The sequence below is a fragment of the Sinohyriopsis cumingii genome, chromosome 10, assembly GCF_028554795.1.
Source record: "Sinohyriopsis cumingii isolate HCF-2022 chromosome 10, ASM2855479v2, whole genome shotgun sequence".
NCBI lineage: Eukaryota > Metazoa > Mollusca > Bivalvia > Unionida > Unionidae > Sinohyriopsis > Sinohyriopsis cumingii.
Window position 1 is genome coordinate 86,340,858 of NC_142970.1, and position 27,991 is coordinate 86,368,848.

General features: G+C 34.7%; 1 protein-coding gene across 1 annotated transcript; it reads right to left on the reverse strand.

Annotated features, from left to right (window-relative positions):
* Positions 1-2,755: 2,755 nt before the first annotated feature.
* On the reverse strand, positions 2,756-27,803 carry LOC149790520 (uncharacterized). The gene is made up of 15 exons (XM_089971405.1): positions 27,685-27,803; positions 26,088-26,141; positions 18,512-18,604; positions 17,918-17,965; positions 17,098-17,178; positions 15,823-15,903; positions 14,253-14,294; positions 10,945-10,983; positions 10,399-10,473; positions 9,723-9,785; positions 7,530-7,577; positions 5,946-6,038; positions 5,485-5,642; positions 4,519-4,647; positions 2,756-3,058 (listed from the first exon to the last, which is right to left on the reverse strand). Exons 1-15 carry the CDS (start codon positions 27,710-27,712, stop codon positions 2,945-2,947), a joined length of 1,146 nt encoding a protein of 381 aa, XP_089827531.1. The 5' UTR covers positions 27,713-27,803; the 3' UTR covers positions 2,756-2,944.
* Between the last annotated feature and the right edge of the window lie 188 nt (positions 27,804-27,991).

The window sequence follows — 27,991 nt, forward strand, 5'->3', positions numbered from 1 at the left end:
TCAACATAATGGTACTCCTGTAATTTATATAGATCCCAGGATCACTAATATTATATATATATATATATATATATATATATATATATATATATATATATATATATATATATATATATATATATATATATATATAATATATTTAATTTATTCATATCCTTCTTAACTTTGTAAAGGCCGTAACATCTAATTAGAAGACAATTTAGAAGAATGAGCAGGAGAGACAGAACTATATGATTTAAAAGATCGGTCCATTGATATTATGTCAAACCATAATTTCACTTTTGACTTGACTTATTGAATGCCAAGTTTAAGCATAATAGCCTGTAAAGTTTAATACCTAAAATTTGACCCTTGGCACGATTGGACCGATTTGGTGAGGACAAATTGAGTAAAAAGCTTTATCAAAGCTTTGTCAGTTTTGGATTGAATATTCCTCAAAGGAATTGCCTCCAGAAACCGTTTTGACGCACACACAATTGTATTAGTTACTGGACATAGTCTTAGGTAAGAGACCGACTCAGACTTCCATAATTCTAATAAATTGTCCGTCTAAGGCATGAATAGGTTGTAGATGAGCCTTATGTATCGTCTGATTGGGTTTTGCTACCACTGGCCAAGTGTCACGCAATCTATAGTATTTACAAACATCAGTTTTGATTTTTGGCCAATAAATGGGAGTCAAGATCTTGTGATAGGTCTTTGTAATCCTTAAATGACCAGCGAAAGGAGTTTCATGGCTAGACCAAGTATTTTATGTTTGTAACTGTTTGGAACTACACTTTTATAGTTTATAATGGGAGGTCTCCATTTTCTCATAAGAATTCCACCTTTAATGAAATAAAAGATTGTCGTTTGTCACACTGAATAGAATAAAGAGAATGAGTAGTTAAAAGAGCATCAACACATTCTGAGTGATTCAAGCAAGATGTGAAAATGACCTCCTCAAAAGCCTGTCCAATACTTGTGTCAGCCAAAGGAATACTTACATTATCAGCATATTTCTCACGAGCTTTCTTTGCCATAACTCTGGTAACCGCACAAGCTGGGAATACATCAGGGAATTCTTTTTCAATTGGATCTAAATTCTGATACAAACAAGGCTTGTCACTTACAAGTGGATTAATCACAACCTTATCTCCATCTAGGTCGTTCCTTAGTAAAACAAATGAGTGCCCTCAAGTAAAATATACACTGTACTGACTGTCACGGGTCCTGAGACCAAATGACAAATGTACACAATGGAGAGGAACATTAAAAAGGCCGTCCTCTACTCCCTGAATAAGAACATTTGTATTAGAAGAAGACTTCTCAGATAAACGCAAAATGACTGACAATAAAAGACCGTGTCTCCTGCGTCCCTTTAAAGTTTAATAGGGATAAGGTTTTCTGAATCACCTACGAGTGATATATAACCCTTCGATATGAACGGTTCATAAGTATCGATAATAACAGTAGACTTATTAGATTAGAAAATAATTATGATCATCATGTTGCATAAAAACGAAACACAGCGCTAAAATATTGGTCAACGTTACACCGAATATGATTGTGATTAGTCAATTACAAGGTTGCTGAAACGTACACTTGTATGGTTGGGATTTTAGCATACTTGTATTCGTTCCTGAATTGTTTCCTCTAATGAACAGTTCTAATCGTTTCTCCTTGTCAGTTTTGTTCTGGCAAGGGTTTATCCCCAGTACTAAGATGCTCTTATGAATCATTGCGTTTGCTTATTAATATGTCAGGAGAAAACATTTGTCGGGTAAAGTGACATATGACAGAAAAGGAAATGAAACGAATAATGTGGTTCAATAATAATCAATCTCCCTGAAATTTGACTTAAGAGTAACATTTCACAGACTTTATATATTGTCGTGTCGGATGATACATAAATGACAGTTACATCTTGGCATTTGTCAGACGTGCCTAAATCCTATCATTGTACTGGAACAATGAGAGGTATGTTTTGGATGACATGATCATCTAATTAAGTGACATAAACAACTAATTGTCTCCTGATAAATAAGTTGGACTTTTTATTTCAAGAAACGATTTGTTAGTTTCTTCTTGCTAAAGATCAAATGCGCATTATTGAATTTACATTATTCGCTGTACATTATAGATTTTACATTATTCATTTTATATTAATCATTTGCATTATTCACATTACATTATTCACATTACATTATTCACTACATTACCCACCTTACATTTGCTCAGGACTAAAGATTAACAGCTACTTGATGTAATTGCTCTCGCATAAGTGTGTTGTGACTGGATGCATTAATAATTATTTATGTTTACTGTGATGAAGCTTAATTTACTTAATAAAAGAAACAATAAGGATTGTGGGCACCATTTCCTGTGGAATGTGCCATGTATGTTATTTTACATTTGTTTATATATACACACCTTACCACTAATTCAAAGAAAACAATCCGCACAAAGATGTTGAATATAATTTTACATATATTGATTTTCGTCACTTCGTCTCGGTAGAACAAGAATAAACAAATGATCAAAGAAGTATTAAAAAAGCCCAGATAGGAACAACAAAAACAGAAAGCAAAACAACAGCACAACAAGATCCAAACAAAATCCGGTGCATATTTAAACAAACGGGTAGCTTAAAATACGTGTATAATTCTGCTTTGCTCAGAGCATTTCACTTTGTTTTATTTGCGTTATATACTACATGCGAGCCGTTTATTTTGTCACGTCTTATATAAGTACCATATGTTAATAGCGTTTGCAGAGAAAGGAAACACTTCAGTCATTTATCCTTTGGTGACGAATAAGTGATCAGAAAATATCATTTAGATTAATTATTTAAAAACTGTAACAGGTAACTATTGCACAATGATATAACGACGGTTATCTGTTTAATTTATATATATTTGCATAGCACGAAATTCAACATTGAGTCATCACTAAATGTCGAGACTTAGCCGTCCACACTACGTACAACATAATAATCGTCAGGTGAATGAAATAATGGAGTATTGTCGTACGTCACATCTTGAACGATTGTCATTGCATTGCAGAAAGCAAAGGCAGCCTGAAATATAAAAACTGTTCAATTAGCTCTTACATTCCACATATTGATATAAAGCCCTCAAAACACTACACTCGTCTTACAAGGAAGAGGCTTATGCTAGAAACTTTTAATTCGTTTGTTATGTGGACTGAGTCGAACGTTGACACACACACACACACACACACACACAAACACAAACACAAACACACACACACACACACACATATATTACTTGTATGACTTATTTTTATGTAATGGAGAGTACATTGATTTCAGAATGGGTGGTAAAACTTGGCGGTTTTTGAAGATGACTGTTTCATAGCAAAATATTCTTACCATTTATTTATAGCCCAGTCCTTTTCCATTAATGTTGGTCTGAATGTATACATTTTTAATCAATGCTTACACTGCTTACAATTTCCCACGTATTTTGTTGTTGGGAATGCAAATCAATACAAGATGGCAACATATGCATATATTTGCATGTCATCGTATAACTTCACCCGTACTACCTTTTAACATTGTCCGTATGTAATACGTATTCTGTTCGCTTCTCGATATATACGAATTATTGCTAGTGGTTGATTTATTTGGATGGGTGTGGTATCAGTTTCAAGTTACATTCCCGTATAGCATTTTGCTTCGAAATGTACATGATTTAAACAGCACTTATATGGTGGCATGACTTGCCTATATGTATACATTTACTGAAGAGAGAGAGAGAGAGAGAGAGAGAGAGAGCTTATACGATGTAATTACTGTGAATTGGCATGTTAAGATTCTAACTCGTTTAATTGTACTGCTTGACAGATAAAACTGCTTCTACGTTTAAATAAAGTACTAACCAATTACATGTCTCTGGTAAAATGCATAATATAACATTGACTATAATTACATTGTATCAAAATATGATGTAATTTCTCGAATACGACTATTTTGTATTCGTACAGGGAACGAGTGATTTTAAAATATGTCATGGAATCTCATTGAGCCCATTGCGCGTGTGTGTGATTTTGGATTTATAACGTAGCTTTAACAGTGTTTCAGTCATATCGTTACGACGTCTGCAGTGTGACAGTTTATAGTGATTTCTGCCACTACGGCATCATGCCGCAGACATTTAACATTATGTCCTACCCAGTAACATTATCCTGAAACCAGGCTGACCAGTCCTCACTTAACCGCTTAATGCGTTGCGCCAAGCGAGGCTGCTATTAGTACAATTTGTGTAAGTCTTTGGTGTGAATCGGCCGAGGATAGAACCCAGGACCTCACGCATCCGAGACAGACGCTGTACCCACTGGGCCACCGGAGAGGTCGAGCTCATTACAGTTTGAGACATAACCTTTAATGTAAAGTAAGCATTACTTTTGAATTGCCATAATACTAGAAAGTATATAAGATAAATGCATGATAAGTATTTTCCTTGAACAGTAATTTTATAATTTTATAAAGTGTCTATAAAATGTGCAGTTCCTTACCCTAAATCCAGTGGATGTGTCGATGCAGCCCACGAAAATGGCGGCGATATCCCTGTATGGGTTAAATATACCGGTACTGAACGTGGCCACTGCGGTGTTATTAGGTAGCGACTGACACATATCCAAAACCTAAAAAGACATTCAATCAAGCAAGAACGTCAATATGCAAGTAACTGTGTATGTGACATATTATATGACCTACTGAATCCACCGCTAATTGCAAGCAGGAATTAACTACCTAATTCATACAACAGACACACAAACAAACATTCATGCTTCAATGTTTCTTGAACATAATTATGTTTTAGCCTGTATATAATTAATTGGAGGGTCCTAAAAGATGGACCTTTTTCTAATGTGGGTTTTCAGTTACATTAGTAGTCATAACTTACGAAACGTGTATACACATATAAGCCATGATCTTCCCGGAGAAACATTTTCATCTCTTTGAATTTTTAAAATTGGGTAAACTTGACGCATTGCTGACTTTGAGTTTTTAAAATGTACACTAAGTAAAAATGATGAATTTCGGAGCTAAAATCTAGTTTTCTACAACGGTTGTAATGATTAATTTTCAATTATTATATACACGTCAGTTATGTACAATTAATTCCATATTCGTGCATTTGTTATTGTCTTCGTATAATATTCACAAATATTGTTTTACCTTTTATTTATAACAGGGAGTATGCTTGTCAAAATATTATAATGTGATAATGTATTATAATTTCTTATATTCAATCATATACGTTTATTTGAAATATCGGTCAATACTTTGTGAATTTTATCTTACATGCTTCCAACAACTGTAACATTACAAGTTTACGTTATGACTCCACTGTATAAGTTTAAAAATAGGTGATTTTAAAATGTCCCTCTGGACGGATACATTTGGAAAGTACGCGTCAGTTTAATGCATGAGCTAAGAACATGTGTACCAAACAGAGGAGGTTGCTGAAGGGGTACCTTTGGTCCAGGTGTCCATGACAAATATATATGTGAAATAGTGCAGTACGCATTGAAGACTTCCTCAGAATGGAAAACCTTGGAAGGGCAGTTTAATGATGGACTTAGAATCACCTGATGTTCGATACCATATGCTAGCTGTTGTCCGTCACAGGTAGCTGAAGATATATAAATTAACTCTATTTCTTTAATTTGCCTGTGTACATATTCTTGTAGCTGTGTCGATATGTATGTTCGCATGTGTAAACATCTAAATACAAAGACGCACAAACATGTATATCTATCTATCTATCTATATATCTATATCTCTCTCTCTCTCTCTCTCTCTCTCTCTCTCTCTCTCTATATATATATATATATATATATATCTATATATATATATATATATATATATATATATATATATATATATATATATATATATATATATATATATATAGTTCATATTGATTTACACCTACTGTATGTTGCCGTTGCTGCAGATGATGTCAGATGCATTGTAACTGCGGGCGTCACCGTGTGGGATACATTTGATGAACTCGTCCCAGTAACAGCTTGGAAACCAAAAACAACAGGACAACGATTAGGAATTTTAATCAAAATTTTAATTTTCGTATGATTGTAATTATAGGTAAAATTTCAAAGGAGATAATAACCAGATTATAAATAACGTTTGAAATAATATTCCAGATCAATGAAACGTATACAAAAACCCTTAGACAATATTAAAGTTCCACATCATCAGTATATATTAAGAAAATCAGACCAAGGTTTTATTAAACTTAGTATTATAACGGAAATAATTGTAATGTTGATACTATCAATTAAACAATATACCATGTGACACAACTTCTTATTTTATTGCCATTATAAAACAAATTTATGGGCATATATATCCAACCGTTTGCTTACATTTTTACGTAAATATGTGAATTAGAATAAACATATCATCTGTGCAATCAAAAGGTCGTGACCAATCCAACGTTCGAAGAACTATAAAACACAATCTTAATGGATGACTTTGGTTATCAAGGGCGAAAAAAAAGTTGTATCTATCTAACTTGGTTGGGCCAAAAATAGTAGGCAAAATACATATGATTTTGTTTTATTTAATAGGTTATATATATATATATATATATATATATATAGTACTATAACTGTAACATTACAAGTTTACGATATGATTCCACTGTATAATATATATATATATATATATATATATATATATATATATATATATATATATATATATATATATATATATATATATATATATATATATAAATGTTGAATAGTAGGTGACCGTGGATCGTCATACTTAAATAAAATATTGTCAGAAATGTATAAAAAATACACATTTGATCAAATTAATTTATGGTTAATTATAAGGCAATTTTAAATTAATCATATTTTTTAAAGGATTAAATTAGTTCCTTATTTACTCTTTATTCATTTCATCTTTTTATTATTATCAAACACAAATATTACTTCTGATAGTTATAAAATAAAAATTAAAATAATGTATTAGGAGAATGTCAAACCATTATATGTTTTTAATCTCATTACCCACGTTATGTTTCAATTAAAATATTTTAAAAAAGCACTAAAATCGAGTACAAGCAATACATAATTTTGTTTTACCAAACAAAAATATAATATCCTTATACATATACATTAAAATAAAGGAATTAGACATTATGAACAAGCTTTGGCTGAAGTGGAATTTTTACTAAATAACACGACAGTATAGAGATGGCTAATACTTTTTATTGCTTGAGGTTCGCATTATTGCTGGGTTACTTTTAATCTTGATTTCGAGTTCTTTCCCATCTGTGAACTGGGTCGCGATACCTAATTATAAGTGGTATTGTTGATTTAGGTGTGTTTCAGCTTGTTCTGATAGGAAAACACATATATGCAAATTGGTTCAGCTGTTTTATATCTTCACTAAGGCACAGATACATTTTGGTACGGCTCTGTAGGAGATGATATAAAATTAATAACGGGCTGTGGGTCAAGAGAAATGACATGTTTTCTGACTATACCTGGAGTGCAGCTGTAATTTGCTTTGATATGATGATATCCGTACGTGTCTGTTAAAATAAATGTATGCAATAATTAATTTTTTACTCCTCAGGAGGAAAGAAAGGGATCAATCCGTCATCAATAGACATGTCTTTATATAATCTTGTATGCTCCGTAAGGACATAATGACATTACAATAGCATCAGCACAATGTGACCGGATTTCATATAAGAGCCTTCTCAGATCCCCAAAGCGTGTAAAACTATATCAATTGAGATATTTTGTTTCATCTAGCTCCAATAACCAGCAACACCATCGCTATCTATACTTTAGAATATATAGATGTATTGTGTAATATTAGATAGAGACACAAGGCACGTCATCATCACAACACCCTCTGCTTGGTTGGTCCCGAGTTTCGAAACATATTTACAGCTGTTGTTCTATAGCGTCAATATTTACAATTATAAAGTGTTATGGATGAAATGTGCGCTCAAAGCTATCATTTTATGCGTTTGTGCATTGGTTTGATTTTACTTCAGAATCTGTATTTTTATTTGGGTTAGGAAATGATACATGAAAGTAGGTGATTCTTCCAATAATTTTGGAATTATTAGATAGTTCATGGAGTTGTAACCCGTATGTGCTGAGGACCGCGACACGCCAGCCGGCTATCATTCTTTCACATATCTTAAACATCACCCAAACATCCAAACTATGGAATCTTTGGCAGTACAGTTTTGTCAGCCAGACTTGAAACACTGTAATGTATGTTGCCAGTGATTTGGGTATACACCTCTTTACAGAAGAGTGTAGTTCTATGCTATGAACATATTAATTATGTTGAAATAACAACCTAGAATATGACACCGGTAGTGTTTTAAACTACGGTGATTTAGAGATGACGTAAATCCACGACGTTGTTCCTCAATCTCGTTGTGCATGTGCAGGATGGTGATTAATTTCGGACACAATTTATTAACATAAGAGCCGCTTACCGTTACAAAAGTCAGAAAATAATGTGAATAATTGGAACACAAGATGTAGACAGACGTTATTGGGAAAAAATAACTGTATTATATCTGGTGATGTGTTAGTATCCGCCATCACATGTCTGTTCATACTGAGTAGACAGTGCATTATCGGTTGTGTGAAACGTTTATCAGTGGCATGTGTACAACCAAGTGAGAACTCAGTTTTCTAACTCAGGTCCCTCTACATACATGTTGCTGTGATTAACATCCCAAGCACCACGGAAGATAGCCATCAGTTTATTCTCAAATATCAAAGTCTTGCCATCATTTTCCTGGCACACTCTGGTTGCATTCACAAATTCATAGAGTACACGCTCTGAATGACAACCGTATATTCGAAAAGATGTTGGTAGTGCTGCGCGTTATGCCAATAACAGTAGTTATTTATTTATTTATTTACACTTTACTGATTTATTTATTTTCTTTATGTCGACACCATTATGTCTCAATGAGATCTCACTTGATCACAGACCCATTAACAAATGCAGAGATTAAATTTCATTTGTTCAGTACCTTTTAAGACACAGCATGCAGCCACAAAGGATCAAATGCAAACCCACACTTTTATGCTCCAGTGGATATTTCCAATGTTTGTCCTTCCAGGTGAAGTTTGATGTGATCATTCATCTGTCTTACTTGCGGAGGTATATATATATATATATATATATATATATATATATATATATATATATATATATATATATATATACCTACCTGAAATAACACTACTCAGTGGATGTATACCAAATTGAATAAACAAATAAAGTGCGTGCCATATGTTTTAGACAAAAGGATATTGGTACTGTCTTAATCGGCAATCAGACAAGTTTAATCTTAGAAAGCAAGTACAATATTTTCTAATTGTATGGCAAATTAATATATTTAACATTATTCAACTAATACAAATGGTTAAATCAGCGACTAAAATGCAGTGCAAAGTGTAAATTTCCTCTCCAATCATCATCAAGACGGCATACATTACGACGCTGAGAATTTGAAAAGAGAGCATTTAAGAGGATGCATACATGCGTTATAAATGGAAGTTTACGTCAATGTAACAAATCAGGAGTGCATCACCTTATATGTGTGCAATAATGTATATCGGAATGACTTGATGGATAGTAGTTTAGATGTTTGTGTAGTTTATGTATCATTGTATGTATCAATAAGCTTACTTACGTGCGAGATCTTTAATTAAAATGTCACGGCAATCCAGGCGGACTTTAGAAAGTACATGCCAAACTAAAAGAAGACGAAAAGTAATTATCTAATCTTCAAAGAATTATTGGCTTGGCAAATATATAATATGCAAAAGATCCCTATATTTTTTCAAATGTCAACATTTTAGCAGTTTCGTTATTAAAAGCAATTTCTGAATGCAAATATATTTTGCATGAAATATATACCACAGCGAAATCATAACTTCTAAATCCATCTCATTAATTTTATGTTTTTCGTCATAACTGGCCATTTGTTTAACTCAACAACTAAATAAACGTCAATGGAGTTGTTCGTGGGGAACAGGTTTGCACATTATTTTCTGGGATGTATTCCATATATGAATTATTGTATATCAAAACGAAACAAGTTAAGATATATAATGTGCAAGTAAAAACATCACATTAGAGTTTAGCATCTAGATGTAAACCTGGAACATTTATTTTCTTAATTAATTGTCCGTCCACAGCTTTGCCACATACTTCACTAAAATCAGAACATAAAGATCAGGCTATTGTTGCACAGAGGTCGCACATCTTTTGGTCAGTACATCTAAACATAAAACACAAATTGTAAACAAATAATAAAAATAATGGTAAATAATTTTACTTTGAAGACAACTAGATATGAAACTTACTATGATGATGACTGGAGCTTCGAGAAACATGCACTGTTTCATTTGGACTGGCTGCATAAAATTGTCGATATAATACTGTAGGAAATATAAAATACTGAATATCATTTAGAAGTAAAATTGCAGAGGAGACTTCAAAATCTCCTGGAGGCTTCGCAAAAGAATATATATATATATATATATATATATATATATATATATATATATATATATATATATATATATATATAGGCTAGAGGAGAAAGGAATGTATATATTTGCCTATAATGAGTCGAGACGAACAAAGGAACTTAAAATTATTATAGTTTGTCGACAAGTATTTTAACGTTTGTACGTATTTTGCTCATTATAAGTACCGATGAACAAGTAGAAGGCAAAAGAGCGGTAACTGTACGTGTACGGCAGTAGGAATTCGATCCAAGCAACAGTGAGAAGAATATATATATATATATATATATATATATATATATATATATATATATATATATATATATATATATATATGGTAAAGCGAATCCATGAGTATCTAGTATCTTAAAATATACTCACCTTTAAATGATAAATCTTGAGCCAAACAATTGTATAAATCTGTTGGAGAAACTGAAATAAAAACAGACATGAATCATAGCTAACTTTAAATTAAAACACACATTGCATCCTTGAGATTCTAAATTTTATTATGTTTGTGGTTCTATTTCGTTAATTCCACATGTGCCATGGCGATGTGATTAAAAATTCTAGACTATTGTTCATGCCGCAAATGTAGACTGTTTATCCTCCGCATACGATTTGTTAAAAACGTATGATATATATATATATATATATAATTTTATTTCCCCCACGATCAGAATCAAATACCTTGTAAGGTGTTTGGTGTGCATCATCCTTATATGCATATTTGTTTTGATTTTGGTGTTCTTTGAATTTTGTTCTAAACAAAATACATTTTTAAGCACCTGTTTTAGAATTTGATTTTATATTAATGTGGCTTGAACACGAGGTACAAAAATAACAAAATATATAGTTTTTGTTTTGCTGTACTCTTGAAGAAACATGATAATTTGTCTCTACAGAGCTCATCGAAACATACATTCTACTATATATATGGTGTTTTTTTATTATTGTAAATACCTTATGGTCATCTTACATGCTCTTTCGTTTGTTATATTACACGTATAAACGGAGTCATACATGATACTGAATCATTGCTACGACAAGCGTTGAACAAATGAACTCTGCCTTATGTTGTCATGATTCATTTTTGTTTGCTTTCGCCTTGAATGTGTCTTGTAATACAAACTAGCTGAGTAGCTGCTAATTGTTTGTCCGTTTCTTCCCTCGTTTACAACTTATGTCGCTGTTCTATATTTCAGCAAATGTTAATGATACTAGGGCCGTATACATAGATCATAGAAGGCAGCTATCTACTTTACACAAAAACATAAATTACAGTAGTGTCATCGAAATGTTCCATCTGTTATGTAGATATACAGTCAGTTTATATCACGTTGGTGTAATTGTTTGTTAGCATAATCCACATAGTAAGAAGCAATATTTGTAAAAAGTGAATAGTCTAATAATCTATATTAGTTACCACTCTGATTAATGTGCATCGTAATGGTATCAGATGGGCATGGTTTAATACGTTTCTATGTTTATATGTCATCCTTCCATAAGCAGCTATGTACTACACATTCTGCTTAAAATAGGTTTGGTTTAGCATGTATTCCGAAGAACATCATATTGTTTGATGTAGCACGGTCTAAAATATGTTTCTCCCATTTCATTTTAAACGTCTCTATGTTTCGGTTTTCTAATATTATTTTCATGATTGCGAAACAGACATTGTAGGTGCACAGTGTTGCGTATAACAGCCGATGGAAGTCTTGCTGAAACATTCATTTATTTGAGCGTATCTGGTAAAAGAAAAGTAATCACAACAATAAATAAATTATGGGCAAGCTATAGTGTGATGAATGTATTTTTCGGTCGTTTGTGGTTTGGAATCACTATACTATACACTGTACAATGTACCAGACAGCTGAAGAAGTATGACATCTAGGACCAGACTGAGCGTAATTAGAATTACTAACGATATCTCTTCAATTTCTGTTTATGATAATGTGATGTAAATGCTTGAGGAGTTATTGTTTAAGTTAGACACTTATTCCGGACTGGACGAAGATAATGTAATTTTCAATCAACTAATCAATATGCAGACAGGTCCATCCGTTACGCTGTCATATTCTTAAGTCAACATAAGTCAGATATACAAGCTTATTTTTGCGTTTTCACATCCCTAAGTTATTCGCTCAAAACATCCGCTCTAACATTTGTTCGCAGTTATCTTGATGGCCAGTCACAGCATGATACTAGAGGACTATATCTCTTGTCACTTAACACAAACGAGAGTATCAAAATGAAATAAAGAGATTATATTTGTGTAGATCAGTCTATGTCATCAAACGTAGAATACCTGTGTCTGAAACGAAACAACGTTTGCATGACATGCTAGTCCGTACCACTATTTCAGTTATCTTGATTTCCTTCTGAGTATATTTGACAGCAAATATTGCATGCAATTCATTGCTTAAAACACAAAATACGTCCACAGAACTCATACGAAAGCAATGACGTCACAATTGAAATAAGTGTATATATGTCTCGTATTGTCATGACACAAATTGGTCATTAAAGAAATGAGACGACGTTGGATACCGTTGAAAGACTGACTGTATAATTAAGGTAAGTGTCTATTCAGTTCACCGGAGATCAATAATTGTATTGAGACAAACCGAAAATCGTTTGACCATGCACGAATGAGGTTGCATGGTGGTACTCAATCTTGGAAGTATAAACGTGCCCATGAGCTGTGTTGGGTCCAGCGTAACTATTAATATAGGTAGTGGGCTATCCAATATTGCTCGCGCGTCAAATATGCTCAGTATAAATTAAATCCCCACCCCCGTATCAACTCCCCAAAATAAACGAAATTTATTACAAAGCTCAGCGTGCGTGGTCACTCTGGGGTATTTTGAGATATGTTTAATGATTGATTCTGTACCTGTATGCATGAACGATCTGTTTTCAGTATTAGAAAGCATGGCGGGCTAAAGGAGAACTAAACCTCTATTGTCAGCTTGTATTATCAAGTCAGTTTTCGTTATGACGAGAGAGAGAGAGAGAGAGAGAGAGAGAGAGAGAGGGGGGTGGTGGCAGTTTATCCATATCTAGTAGATTTATAAAGCTTTCCTTCGTTGCAGCTGGACGCAATGACTATGTACCTTCTGACTAATATGCTGTCCATACAAACAATGCCAGTAAACATTTTTAGAGCGATTTCCCTCTTCCGTTATACTAGGGCATTCTGGAATCAAATGGAGACACATCTTTCCAAATAGTGTATGGTTATGACCAGTTGGGTATATTTAGAATCATGTGTATACAATACATTGTAGAGACATTGGCAACTGGTTTCCCCATTTGTAACAAACTGGTGGAAGATTTTGCAGTGAAGCGTTACACTGGTGATGATTCCCGTATATATCAGATATTCAAAGAGGAAATAATTTCGGGGCGCGATGTAGAAGCCAAGGCTAATCTACCAAAATAGAAACCCCTGTAATGTGTACAGTATACCATTTAATCAAGCAGTTGAGGCCATTATCATTGTCAACGATATATTAATACCAGCATCTGTAAATGGTAACACTAACGTTTTCTTTTGAAGCTGCTTACTGCAATATTTCTGAAGTAATTGTCCTTCTCAACCTTATATAACATTTTCAAAAGCCGTATGGGAACATTAAGTGTCTAAACAGCGCGTTTAAATCGAAGTTCCAAAGATAAATACCAACCTGTAGCTAGGCGTCTTCTACCCACAATGCTAGGAGGTACTGCTATTAAATAAAAGAAAAAATATATAATTTTGGTTTTCATATTTAGTTCATAGAGGTAATAACTTTAACATTATAATGACAGTTCATACACTTTCATTACTAGAGCCAGTACAAATGATAGCAGTGATAGATGATGTTGTTGTTGTTGTTGTGGGGTTTAACGCCATTTTTCAGCACACGATAGGCCATATATGGCGGCCAGTATTAATGGTGGAGGAAGAACCCGGGAAAACCCAGGAAAGAACCACCGACCCACGAGAAGCTACTGGCATGCTTTCTCACATATCTACATTGGCTGAATCTGAGACTCGAACCGGCGCAGACAGAGGTGAGATGGCAGTGATCCGTAACGGCGAACGCTTTAGACCACTCGGCCACCAGTGATAGATGAACGACAGCACCAATAATTACAATAATAATAGGAACTACAGCTGCTATTACATCTACTATAATGTGGTTTTGATACTGAGATTGATATAATGAAACTTACGTTAATATTTTGTACAACTCGTAGTATCGCCATAAATGAAAACATTACACCCTGCCTCATTGAACCGCCAATATGTTACAGCAACAACAATCTTATATTCTAATTTTCTCTTCTTTTATTGATAGGATTGATAAATATTCAAAGGCAATTATTGAGAAACCACATCCAATTTCACGTCATGTTATACAAAGTAGATTTCCCTTGATGTATTTTAATCTACAATATACACGATCGAGTAAAGGCAGAGGTTGCGTTATGTTAGTGCATTACTTGTTAATGGCTGTAATCGCATGTTCCTGAAATCAAGTCAGCTTGCTAACTACATTCCTGATATACATCTGACCAGCGAATAAGCAATCAACATAGAGAAAGCACAATAGGCGGCATCACATTATCAACTAGCATCAACAGGTAAACGAAAGAGTCCTCAATATGTATGCAGTGATCCTTTTCCCCACTTCGAATTCCGAAAATGTTACATTTTATTGTACTAATTAAAAATTTGGTTCGCCTTTCGAATTGCCAAACTGAAATATATAATAACAAACATACTTTAGGTAAAGTGATTTTATACATTTTAGGCATATCATACAGAAGCAAAAATGCGCACGAACGACTGAAATATAGTCAGCTAACTGGATTATATTGCATTATTTCCTGGTATTTTAAATTACATATATAAAGGGGGGGGGGGAGAGAGAGCATGCATTCTCGATATTTCCATGGACTCAATTCAGATTTTTCTGTATTTGAAAACGCTATATCATTTCACAACCTATGTTCGGAACTAAAATAAATTGCGCACAGAGACTCCCATGCAATGAACGAGGTGGTGTCCGCCGGACAGTTTTTCCGCTCATTTCTGCATAGTACGATTAACATCGAATTTATATAAACAATTAAGTAAATTGTATAGTCTCACCTTAAGGCACGTCATATGTTGTTGGGGGTATATGCCAGTGATAACATGGCTCAGAAGGAACCATCAAACTTCATAGCACATTATATATTTCTGCAAAACAAGTTACGGATACGTACTGTGTGGCGTATTTTTCGTAGGAAGCTCAAAGAAATCCGGCGTGCATTGACAATGGATCTGAGAAGACTCTGGGAAATGATCTGAAAGTGGTTTCATATTTTTAAAAGATTGAGAAAAAATCTGAAATATTCCATCGGTTTATGTTAACAGGGCAATGGTTATGCATACTTTATTTTGTATTTTTATAATTCTTTTAAATCTAAGTATAATGTCTGACGAACAGTTATGAATATAATGAAACGATTTCAGCATTGTCTTAAATATTGACAATATAACCAGTCATATTAGAAACGGGTGGAAAATATTACACACTAAATAGGAAATATAGGCGAATGGTCAATCAAATTAAATCGTTTAATTAATAAAGCACTTGTAAATGTATTTAATAACTGTTTTTACTTTCGAGAATTTTTCAATTTGCATACAAGTATCATCTAAATACAGATTTGCATTAAATATATCGTGCAAACCTCGATTTCGCCTGTACAAACTGTATATCCGCAAATAAAGATCAAACTATCTTTCAATGGTAGGTTACAATTTATTAGGCAGCTATCCTTCAATCACATAACTAATTTCCGCAGTTTATACCTTTATCTCAGAGATGATTATACAACAGTATTGTGAACATCCCCAATACACAATTTAATTTCACCAAAAATGTAAATCGTACTAGTAATATAATTAGAGTCTGTGTGGCCGTAATTTATGATTCTAAATTGGACAAGAGACATTTGGAAAGTCGTGTATATTCCGGAATGTCTTAGAAAAGATATAAATCTTGTTCAATACAGGCGCAGTATATTCGTAATTAGTAACATTGGATTCACCTTGAGAGTCTCATAAATAATGATTATTACAGTGTGACTGAAGCAAACAAGAAAGAGTTTTAAGGAAGACGTATCGAAAAACGTACTTTGTAACAGAGCCTAAGTCTGAGCTATTTCAACATTGTAACTTCTTGCTCATCACAACCCATGCAATGTTATGAGAAGTACCATGGCCATTATTCATAAAGCTGTGCCATACTTGTCTTTAGATTATTTGAGCAAATAATTCAATATTAATATGCGCTTTTTAAAGAAATAAACAAATAAATTAATAATGATGTGAGATATATTAATATATGGTAAATATCAAATAAGGATGACATTAATATTATTGACAAGATAATAAGTTAGGTTGATAAGGTCTCCCAATATCTAGCACTTTTTGTCATAATACTCCATGCAAAATAAAATTATCCTGCATTATCTTGTTTCATCAATACGTACGTGCCATTGTGTTGATTATGCTTGCGACACAATCATGTGCACTATTCTGCTTGCCTAGTAACTCATTCAGAGTTTCCCAGACTTTGAAGAAGAAAAAAATAATATATTGAATGTACAAATGTTCTTTATAAATCTTACGAACCAGATGTGGAAACGTAAACAAGAATCGCTAAAATTAATTGCTCCATTTTTAGAGCCAACGGCTAAATGTTTAAAACAAACCACGGAGACATGTATTACAGCTCATTCTAATTTCATTATTTAGAATTAGCAGTAGGTTTTATTTTTTACGTGGAAATATCATGTTTGAATCTATACATCATTTCAAACAATTTTCTTTTTTTGTTGCTGAGATGGGAACATCATCATTTAGGTCAGCTTATTCCGCTTTTCTCTATGCGGTGATAAGAACGGGTTCCGGGGGAAGACACTGCATATTAAAAGATACGCTCAGAAAGATTGTAAGGCTAATAAATAAATTTTCAAATGTCATACATTAATGTTTTGGTAGTTAGTCCAAATAAAAAGCGCAACATAGTATGCTGTTTTATAATTGTTCCGATATAAAAACCCGAACATAGATAGATAGATAGATAGATAGATAGATAGATAGATAGATAACATACATACATACATACATACATACATACATACATACACGATTCTAACTTTTAGGTATATAAGGTCATAAATAATTGTTCTGATCCCTTTTATGAACGTCATATATATATATACACTTTGGGTAGCGGAAATACTATTTCTGGACAGAGAAATAAACAATAAAAATGTATTGATATGAATAAATTAAGGTGTCACTTACTGTCAACTGCTCTCATACAAAAATGAAAATCATTTAAAAGCAATAACTCTGAAAAGACAAAATATTGAATTGCTTAAAGAATTATAGCTTTTTCGATCACACATTCAAAATGAAGCACACAAGAAAGCAACACACACACTTACATAAGAAATAAATAATAACGTTATAAGGTTACCTCGTATAATCTCATATTTAATTAACACAATTTGAAATGTCTCTTTCATTGGTACGCAACATAAATAACACTCTATGATTTTTTTCATCTCTGTTATATTGTTTGAATATGTATGACATTTACGCTCCTAGAAATAACTCGTTGCAGGTGAAATGAGCACATTCCCCTTTATCAAACGTCGAGCACGATTCTGTCATATACATGTTATAATAATTATATGTGGATTAAAAAAGAAATAATCTAATAATCAACCCATAACCAGTGGATTGTAGGCAAAATAAAATTGGTCTAGATGGTCTACGCCGAGCGTGTGAATTACAGCCAATGTAGAAATGGTCTCAATAATCAATGTCCAAACTGTACATTACAGCAAAAGTAGAAATTATTAAATAAACAATGGGATTAAAGTAGCAATTTACCTTGATATTGCCGGTATATCGTGCAGTTCATATCAGGCACAACATGTTGATTCAGATCTGAATGTACGAACCTGCTTTCGGCGATTTTATTCGCTTAATAATAATAATAATAATAATAATAATAATAATAATAATAATGATAATAATAATAATCAGCGACATCACTAGCACTAATATATATATATATATATATATATATATATATATATATATATATATATATATATATATATATATATATATATATTGATGAACGAAAATACAGTGTTTAATTGATTTGATGTTATGAAGCAGTCATATCAATACTTTCAATGAAACAATGTTAAACCCGTCTTAATGAATGAATCAATGAAAATGGACTCATATTTTGCCTTTTAAACTAATACCGATATATGCATAGTATTGAAGACGTTGACTAAACAGGAGCAAGTAAACGTTTACCAATTTTAAACTGTAAGCATATTTTTTATAACTTTGTACTTTGATGGCTGACTATAGTGCTTTAGTAACATTTCTCATTCATCAGGAATATGTTACTGTACAACAACAGCGACTGGTTGGTATGTGAGTTAATTGTGTAATGGCTCATGAGCAAATAAGACATTGATTTTGATAGTAGCATTAGCAAAAATCTCAGTAATATTTGCAAAACACAATAACTTGGTCAATTAATGTCAGTTTTGCAAGAAACGTATTTTCATCTCGATTAAAGTAGCAACCGTATTATTGTAGGTATCTAGACGGCAAATATTGAAATTAAAGATAAATAATATTGGATATACTCCACCGAATGTTTATGGTTTTTTGATGTTTTCTAGAAAGTTAAGGGAATTGAAAATATGCACAAAAAGTCCCACCTATTGATAACAAAAGAAGAATAATGTAGACAGAATCTAAATGGTAGGTAACTGTACAACAAAATGTTGGGAGTGTTTAAGAAAACATAAACAAGTGGAACAACTCTATCAAGAACATGATGTGTATTGACGACGCTTGTCTTTACAACAAGATTTTCGAAGCCGTACACGACGTATATGGATAATGACATTAATCATGGAGTCATTGGGTACAACACAACTAATTTACATGCAAGAGCAGTAGACTACATGCCAATCGTAGCCATGAACGATGTTTTAATGGGATGAGAACACATGCAGTGAAAGCCCTCAGTTCATTTCCAGACATTTTACCTACCTTTACAAGAGGAGTTATTCCATTACATACAAAGCAAATATTAAAAAATGATTATATTTTCAACATGTAATTGTCCTGGAATTTGAACGATACACTTTATATAGATGACAAACAAGCAGTATGTTTGATTACAGTCGGTATGTGTTATGAGCAGCGTGACTTCGTCTCCCTATTTATTTTCAACAAAGTGATAGTTAAACTCGAGCTTGAGTATTTTGAAGAGATCGTGAAGGTTGCACTAACTTAGATGGGTTGTCTAGCTAAGATAGGTTTTCCTGGATTGAATCGCAACCTATTATTCGTCAACGATTTGCATGCAGGCAAAGGCATCGTTGTCTACCAGTTTATCTTGTCGTTGTAGGTTATTGGCGACTTAGAGCATTTTGCGATGCCTGAGGTTTTCCATGGTTTTTTCGAACAGGTTAATGTTCCTGAGTGTCAAGATGTCTTTGGCGAACGTTGTTGAGGCTGCTGTGTGTTGTGTCGTGTTGATGGCGATTTCAAGTTTCATCCACGATGATTGTTTACACTCGATAACGCGATGTGCACGAGTCTATACTGGAGGGCTTGTTCGAGCATTTGATTGTGCATCTTGTACATGTTTTGCTTGCGAGATTAGGTTCCAGGTTTTCACCACTGCGTCTCCGAATCAAAATTTGTTCTTTGTTGTAGTTGCTCTTGGAACAGCATCGTGTAGATGACAACAATTTATTCGGTGCAGATTGGATACTCGTTGTGTGATTTGTGTAGGTGGTCTGAATATACGACATCAACTTCAACGAAATAGCTCAAGTCGTCGTTGTATCCCTCGTCTTGCCTCGATGAATTACTGTCCCGTGATCGAGCACAAATCTCGAACAGATGAGGGATGTACACAGGCGGCATTGATGGGTCTTAGTTTTGTATGTATTTATTGTTGGCTGTGTTTGACACTCATCGAGGTGTTATTCGGATATTCCGTCGTTCATCTCACCGGGAAGAAATCCGATAACCGATTGGACAATTTAAAGTTATGACCCTTTGGATTGCAAGAAAGAAACAATTGTTTGTTGTTTTGGTAAAATTAGACAGTCTTCTGAGATATTAATTTTCTTGTCCATGTATCCGTTTAATGATGGTGCATGCAAACAATGCACTTCTTGAAAATGAGATGCTGAGCGTGCCATTGTAGAACCACCAGTTGTGGTTCCAGAACTCAATCATGGTCTTGGTACATTATCATGTATAAGAAGGTTTTTATGGCTTTATGATGATTACAGCACTGGTGCCTCTGGAACCGACAGTGCTCCTCCTGTCAGTGTTTATGTGGAAATCATCGCATCCATGACAATGTCGTCAGGAGAGGCACTTTCTGCGGTTCCAGATCGATTCTCGAGCGCCCTCACCTTCGTGATGGTGTCAACGTCCTCGTTCCACAAGCCGATTTGTGAAAAACATGTTGCTGGTCAATTGCAGCGCACAGTTTTCTGTTTCCCTGAAATCGTTTTCGGACCATTTGCTTGTCCATTTGTCCATACACTCATAATTGTTTGATGCGCATCTTTGTCTTCCTTTCGAACACACTGTCGTCGTTTCACCTTACCGATTTTCACGATCTCATCCACGACGCTTTGATATAGCGCAGAGATGATATCGTGTACGATTTCCTCAATTGTTTGTATGGCTCCCACGGAATGGTGAGACAGTTTAGCCCCATAATGTTTCATCTGTTCATCAGCATCTACCAGTGTGGATTTACTAGCGTTGCACACCTGATTGATCTCTGCATACAATCCCTTGCTCTGCTTGAGCACATGATGGTCACTTTTAGCATAATATGTTTGCCACCTGTAAGTATCATCAAACAGCAGCTAGTAAATCGTAGCTACTCGAACAGTTTCTGCCATATTATTTATTAATATGGCGTTTATTATAACGTTATGACATGCATAATTGACATTAAAGTAAGTCACCACGATCTAGATTAAGTCGTGGTCGGTGAAAATCTGAAAAACACTCGGGCCTGGATAAGGAGGTCGTGTTGGTGTTATAAATTCAAGCATGATTGAACTGATGACGATATCTCTATTATAATGAACCCCTGTGGTGCCATCCGATTTGACTCCCTCCATTCGCAACGTCATAATTATCTCTGTTTTGCCCACGCACCTGAATTTACAGATACCTAGGCCGATGGAAGATACAACTGCACTAAAAGATACGGCGTGGTCCCATTGCACGCCGACGTGTTTGAAGTAGCCGAAGAGAGATAGTTTCAAAAAGCAAAATAGGTCTTTAACATCGCCTAGTTTTTCGACTATCCCGAAAAGACTATGCCACACCGATTGCCCGTATTTTCTGACAATGCTCATATCAGTCTCACGTTGTTTTAACGATGCTGTCAATGATAAAGTCGCACGTCATGAATCAACTTTCGCGTGCCACCGCATATTCAATCACGTGCTTGTAACTGACCAGGCTGTAATTGGAAGGCGTTCCAGTTGTGGACAGCCCCTTCATCAAAAACAAGGAAAAAACAAAAAATAAATAACATTTAATGTCACACCATTGTTGTACGTACCAGTAGATTTAAAGCTGGCACGGCAGAAAAAAGAAACGTATCGTTGTTTCAGTTACGTACAAAAGCGTAAAGCGTCGGCGCTTACATGGTCTAACAGAGTCGTGCCGCTAATGAAAAGGAATCGTTCTTAACTTGTCTGTGTCTCAGCTGTCCAAATATAAAGGATTTATCAGGCCACGCTTAGGAGGCATGACTGTAACGTTACTGCCAGGAGTTATCGGCATTGTTTGATGAATCCATCTTCCTGAAACCACGTGCGGTAATGGAAGTTCAAGCAAAGACAAGAGAAAAAAAGGTTTTCACGTCGCCTGAGACAGCTTAAAAACCCTTGTCAACAACACAGTTGTTTCTGCCTTCCAACATCGACCTCAACAAAGAAGTAACATCCAGTCTTGGAAATATCAGATGGGTCTTTGCTAAGGATTAGCTTCCTGAAAACATTACACTCTCGATCGCTGTGTGATTGACCTGCAAAATTATTACGATCGACATGGCATTCATCATCCATTTCGATTCGTTTGGTTTACCTTCCCCTAATGAAGTGGTGCGCTACTTCGACAGCCGCACAAATAGGTCGTGTACAACTCGTTACAGCTTCAGGACATTAACGATTGTACTGCATTGATTATACCCAACGCAGGTACGAAGGACATTACAACTGGAAGTGATCTTATAAACAATAATATAACATAGCCAACATAAACTCGTGGTACCTTAAATGAACAACCACAACGGAAAATATCGATCACGTCGACTTGGTCACACAGAATCATCACATCATGTTCAAGTCGAGGTGTGCCGTATGTGATTCCAAAATATCACACATCGTCATAGGTAAGGTCACGTCGTCGGCGGAGAACAATAAAAAGTAGGCAGCATAGATGTGTGCTATGGTAATTTGGTGTAGTTTCTCCGTAATTTGTTTTATGTTATTTTATGCACTGAGACATCGACACGAGCTGCGAAGACCTTCGCGTGGAAAGGAGATCTTTGCGAGCGAGACAGTAAATGCTGAGGCTATCGACAAGTTCTAGGTTGTGCCTTGAACTCAGATGCTATGATCGGACAAATATCAAGACCACTGCAGCGTATGGACATTGCCGGGACATAATTACATCGAACGGTGGTACCCATTAGAAAAACAACTGGATGAAAACGATCAGCCACTGCCAGGAGACGAGCCCAAATCAGAAGTCAGTAACATCTCTATGCAACTCGACCTCTCTTACAGAGACCACAAAGAGGGATGCGCTCGTGTCATGCTGCTGGACATAAAATAACTCAGACTCAAACATTTCAGAGAACATGTATTCAGAGCACTTGTGGGTGGCATCATAGGCACTCAGTATGCGTTGAACATTGGTATGCCATGCATTTCGGATTCCAGGTAAAATATATCTTTCGACACCGGAATTAAACGTTCTAGAAGAAAAACTCAATAAATCAACACGCAAACATTCGTCGCTGTCAGACCAGACGATATAATGTCGGTAGATCTCATCTATGTGAGAGATTACAGCGCGTACACGACAGCCATCGATGTCTTCAGCAAATATACATGGGAATTTCATCTCAAAAACAAAAGGTCACGCCATTGTGGATGGGTTTGATAGCATTTTGAAGGATACTTTACGCTGGCCACATAAATTAGGGACAGAACGGACTCTTTAAAAAAGAACTTTGACATTTAAAGCACATACAATATCATCAATAACGTCGTCGTCGAACAATTTAAAAGAAAGCTTAAAAATCATTGAGAGATGAGATTTACCAGCGATAATACCAACCAATACTTGCATGTCCTGCATTAATTCGTTGACCACACGAGGTATCGAAGCATCAAAATGATGCCCACGGAAACGTGTTTACCTGACCAAAAACAGCAGATCACATGCACATTTTTTAGACCCAAATTTAAAGTAGGTGATCACGGCATAATCAGTACACAAACAACGGTCTTCGGAAAGGGATACACTCGTAACTGGACCGAATAAGTCTTCGTCGTCGATACCGTTCAAAAAACAACCCGGTTACCTATACGTTCCAAGGTTCCTCAGTAGAGCCCATGCAAGGTTCTCCTTACGAACAGAACCTACAGAAAATCAACCAGGACATCTTCAGGATCGAAAAGGTGATCTCAACTCAAACACAAAAATCTCGTCAATTGATTTGGTCATCCTTAACAATTCAAATCGTGGATTGCAGCGAATGCTTTGACACCATTGTCATATGCGTCAAAACCTCCGAAATTATCTTATCATACACTTTGAGATTCTCTTCCCATACACCATCTTACATTTATTCGCATGCATGTGAAGACCCATCACCTCAAGCAGACCCTTGAACACATACTTAAAGTTTATAAATTTTCACACGATCCACCAACTGAAATCGAGTCACATTATTAAGCTAATTATAAACCTTGTCAGGCTGCAACGCCGACAGATTAAAACGCTTCAACATATTTGTATGTGGTATTATTGACTATATCTTGGCACTGGACGCTGATGACTATAATTGCACGTCATCCATTCTTCGTCCTCCTACAATTCTTCGCTCTCCTCGAAAAAAATCATTTCAGGAATATAAATCAGATCCATATTTGAATATGATATAGCCTCTATCGCACGCATCAAGAACGCAACACTATCATATATGCGTATTTCTAATATTGGAGTACAGCTGCAAATCACCTGACTAGAACCCAATATTTCACTTTTCCATAACCAAAACTGAATATACATCTTTACTATATTACAAGACAACCTCTAATACATACCACAACAATGCAGCAAAAAGTGAGGCATAAAATACAGCACTGATCATTAGGGGACAGCACTCATTTTGCGTACGCTGGGAACAAAGTGAGTGAGAACCCTCATCAACATCAGTCCCAAATTTGTGAGCCAGAACCCCCTATGTACACTACTACTGACGTGTTCATATACCAATAATACGTATAACTATAATAAGTAGACACCTATATAATCGTTATATTTTGTCATCAAACGTGAAAGTAATGACCATTATTACGTAAACCTCTTTTTGAAAATGTATTTCTATCTAATGTGCACATACAATATATATATATATATAGAGAGAGAGAGAGAGAGAGAGAGAGAGAGAGACAGAGAGACAGAGACAGAGATAGATAGATAGATAGATAGATAGATAGATAGATAGATAGATATAACACAGAACATCTATTGTAAGGAAATATTAGTTTCGAAGTTTTGGGCCGATTTTGTAAGAGCTAAAGTTTGCATAGGATCACATTTGATTGCCAATATTTAATAAATAGGCACACATTTCTTTGACTACAAGAGGCACTTTTACCGGAACCAAAGGACCGAGTCAAAGTCCTCTACACTAGATGTAATTGCTGCATTTCAACAGACGAGGCATAGGCACACTTTTTCGTTCTATAGCCTGTAATGCGAACCATATTTTGTGTTCACTGCAATCTTCGACTGATTTGAATGTCGCCGACGTTGTTGGAATTGTAACTCAAATTTACAAAGGAAGAAATTAATTAAAATATATTTCCAAATATTATATATCTTGTACATGAACGTAAATGTAACAAAGATTACGACTTTGTAAATTATATACAACACATAGTGTATACATATCAAATAGACCGTAACATGGAATGAGCGACACATGACACAATTGGGTTTACATTTGTTGTATGTGTTGACCATATACTTAACTCTAGTTCTCACTCTTGTATATATGTCATGCGTGATCAGCTATGTCAAAGCTATGAAACACACCTATATGAACCGTAAGGCAAGATATTGTCTAAGCTAGCATACTTACCCAAACATATTTCTGGGATACCATAACGATACATTTGAACGAGAACTATGGCCACTGAAATAAAATAAGCATTAGTTACTGTATGGTACGACTCGCAATTCATGGCCAAAACAAAGAACAGCAAACGTTTGTACATGTGGCGATTATATAGCATGCCGTAAAGCAGAAACACAAACACACACAGATATATATATATATATATATATATATATATATATATATATATATATATATATATATATATATATGTATATGTATATGTGTATATGTATGTGTGTGTTTTTGACAGTGCATGCGTGCGTGTGTGTATGTGTGTGACTTCAAATATACACCAAACAGAACGGAAAGTGTTATTTCTGCATTATATAGGAGGATTTTTTAATCAATACCAAGGAATAGCATTATCTCAGAGGTTAGAGACTTTTAGTTCGCACTCTAGAAAGGTTCGAATTTGGGTCAGAAGAAAATGGAAATGGTGGTGTGTTGAGGAGTGGCAAATTTATTTTGTTAGCAAATTCCTTCCCGTGGACTTTGAGTCCTGGCTGTTTATTATACCTTGCCTGCGCAGAAATTTGCACTTTTTTGAATGGAAAAGATTTGCTTGTGCCCGGTGTAAATTGACACGTATATAGGAAACTGGTAAAACAAATATGTATCTCGCAATAAGTTAGTTGTAAATCGAAGTAAGTAGCAGCCGGCATGACATGCAAGAAACCATACCAATTGTTCGAGGGATATGAATGGGCAAATAGATATAACGATTCCGCACTTTATTTAAAACAGATGACGTTAGTTATAACCGGTGGCGCAGGCACCAGACATGTCAAGCATTCGTTAGCGATGTGGATTAGGTTACAGGTGTAACAAAAATGCAGGGTTTCGATTCATGTTTTACAACTCTCTAAACTGTTTTATAAGATCAGTGCAATACTTTATACATTTATTGAGTATCATCATGTGTTCAAACATACGAATGTGATCCACGAAATAACGCTTTCCCATCTTTTTTATAGACGAGTTTCGATTTATACTTATAATTGCATGTATATTTTATTTTGAGATTTAAACCGGTTTGTTGTTTGGATACATCTTACTTCTAATAATTGTTGCCCAGTGATTGAGCTGTTTAGAACTTGACAATGATATTAACCATCAGTTTCAGTCACACAAGTGTCCAGCCGAATTTATGTAAGCGTTAGCTGCAGATACACATACCTTACACTAGAAATTAAGCAGATAACTATAAGTCCTTCCTATCAACCGCTACCCCTCGTCATTTAGTAATGTATTAGGTATACCGCCAAAAATAATCACAAATAACTCATTTAATCGAAACATTTTAGTTGCCTTTTCTCCCACCATCACTACCCAAACCCCAAGCACCCGATAATAAAAGCTAGAAATAGTAATAAAAATAAAATGTTTAGTTGGAAATAAGCATAATATGATGGGTCAGGAACTGCAATGTTTGTTATCATATGTCGAACGTCTCTTGACCTGGATCATACGTGTGTCGTACTCTTTTCACCTATGTAATTACACATCATCTCGTATAGTATGATTGATCAGCAACACAGTATATACAAATAATACTTACAAATGAATACATCATTTGATGATTTCATGTTTCTTTTCGTGAGTCCTACTGTTTTCAGAAGCGAACTGTTGAAAACGTAATGTGATTACTCAGAATGGAGGATCGATAAGTTGGCTTTTGGTTATCTCTAACGATTGAACTTGGTATAAAATGTTCTGATAACGATTGTACGTGACTACCATCTAAATGTCGAGCAAATTGATTAGTTTGAGACTGAGGACCGTACACATGCTTTTCTTTAAATACACACCCCGTGTAGAATATTGAAATAATGCGGTGAGATTTAAAGAATGTATACTCCATATAA

Coding starts and splice junctions, on each gene's coding strand:
- LOC149790520 (XM_089971405.1), bottom strand. CDS start 27,712: ATGAAATCATCAAATGATGTATTCATTT. Junction 9,786..10,398: donor AAGCTCCAGTCATCATCATA/GTAAGTTTCATA, acceptor GTCTTCTTTTAG/TTTGGCATGTACTTTCTAAA. Junction 6,039..7,529: donor AAATTACAGCTGCACTCCAG/GTATAGTCAGAA, acceptor TTGGTTTCCAAG/CTGTTACTGGGACGAGTTCA.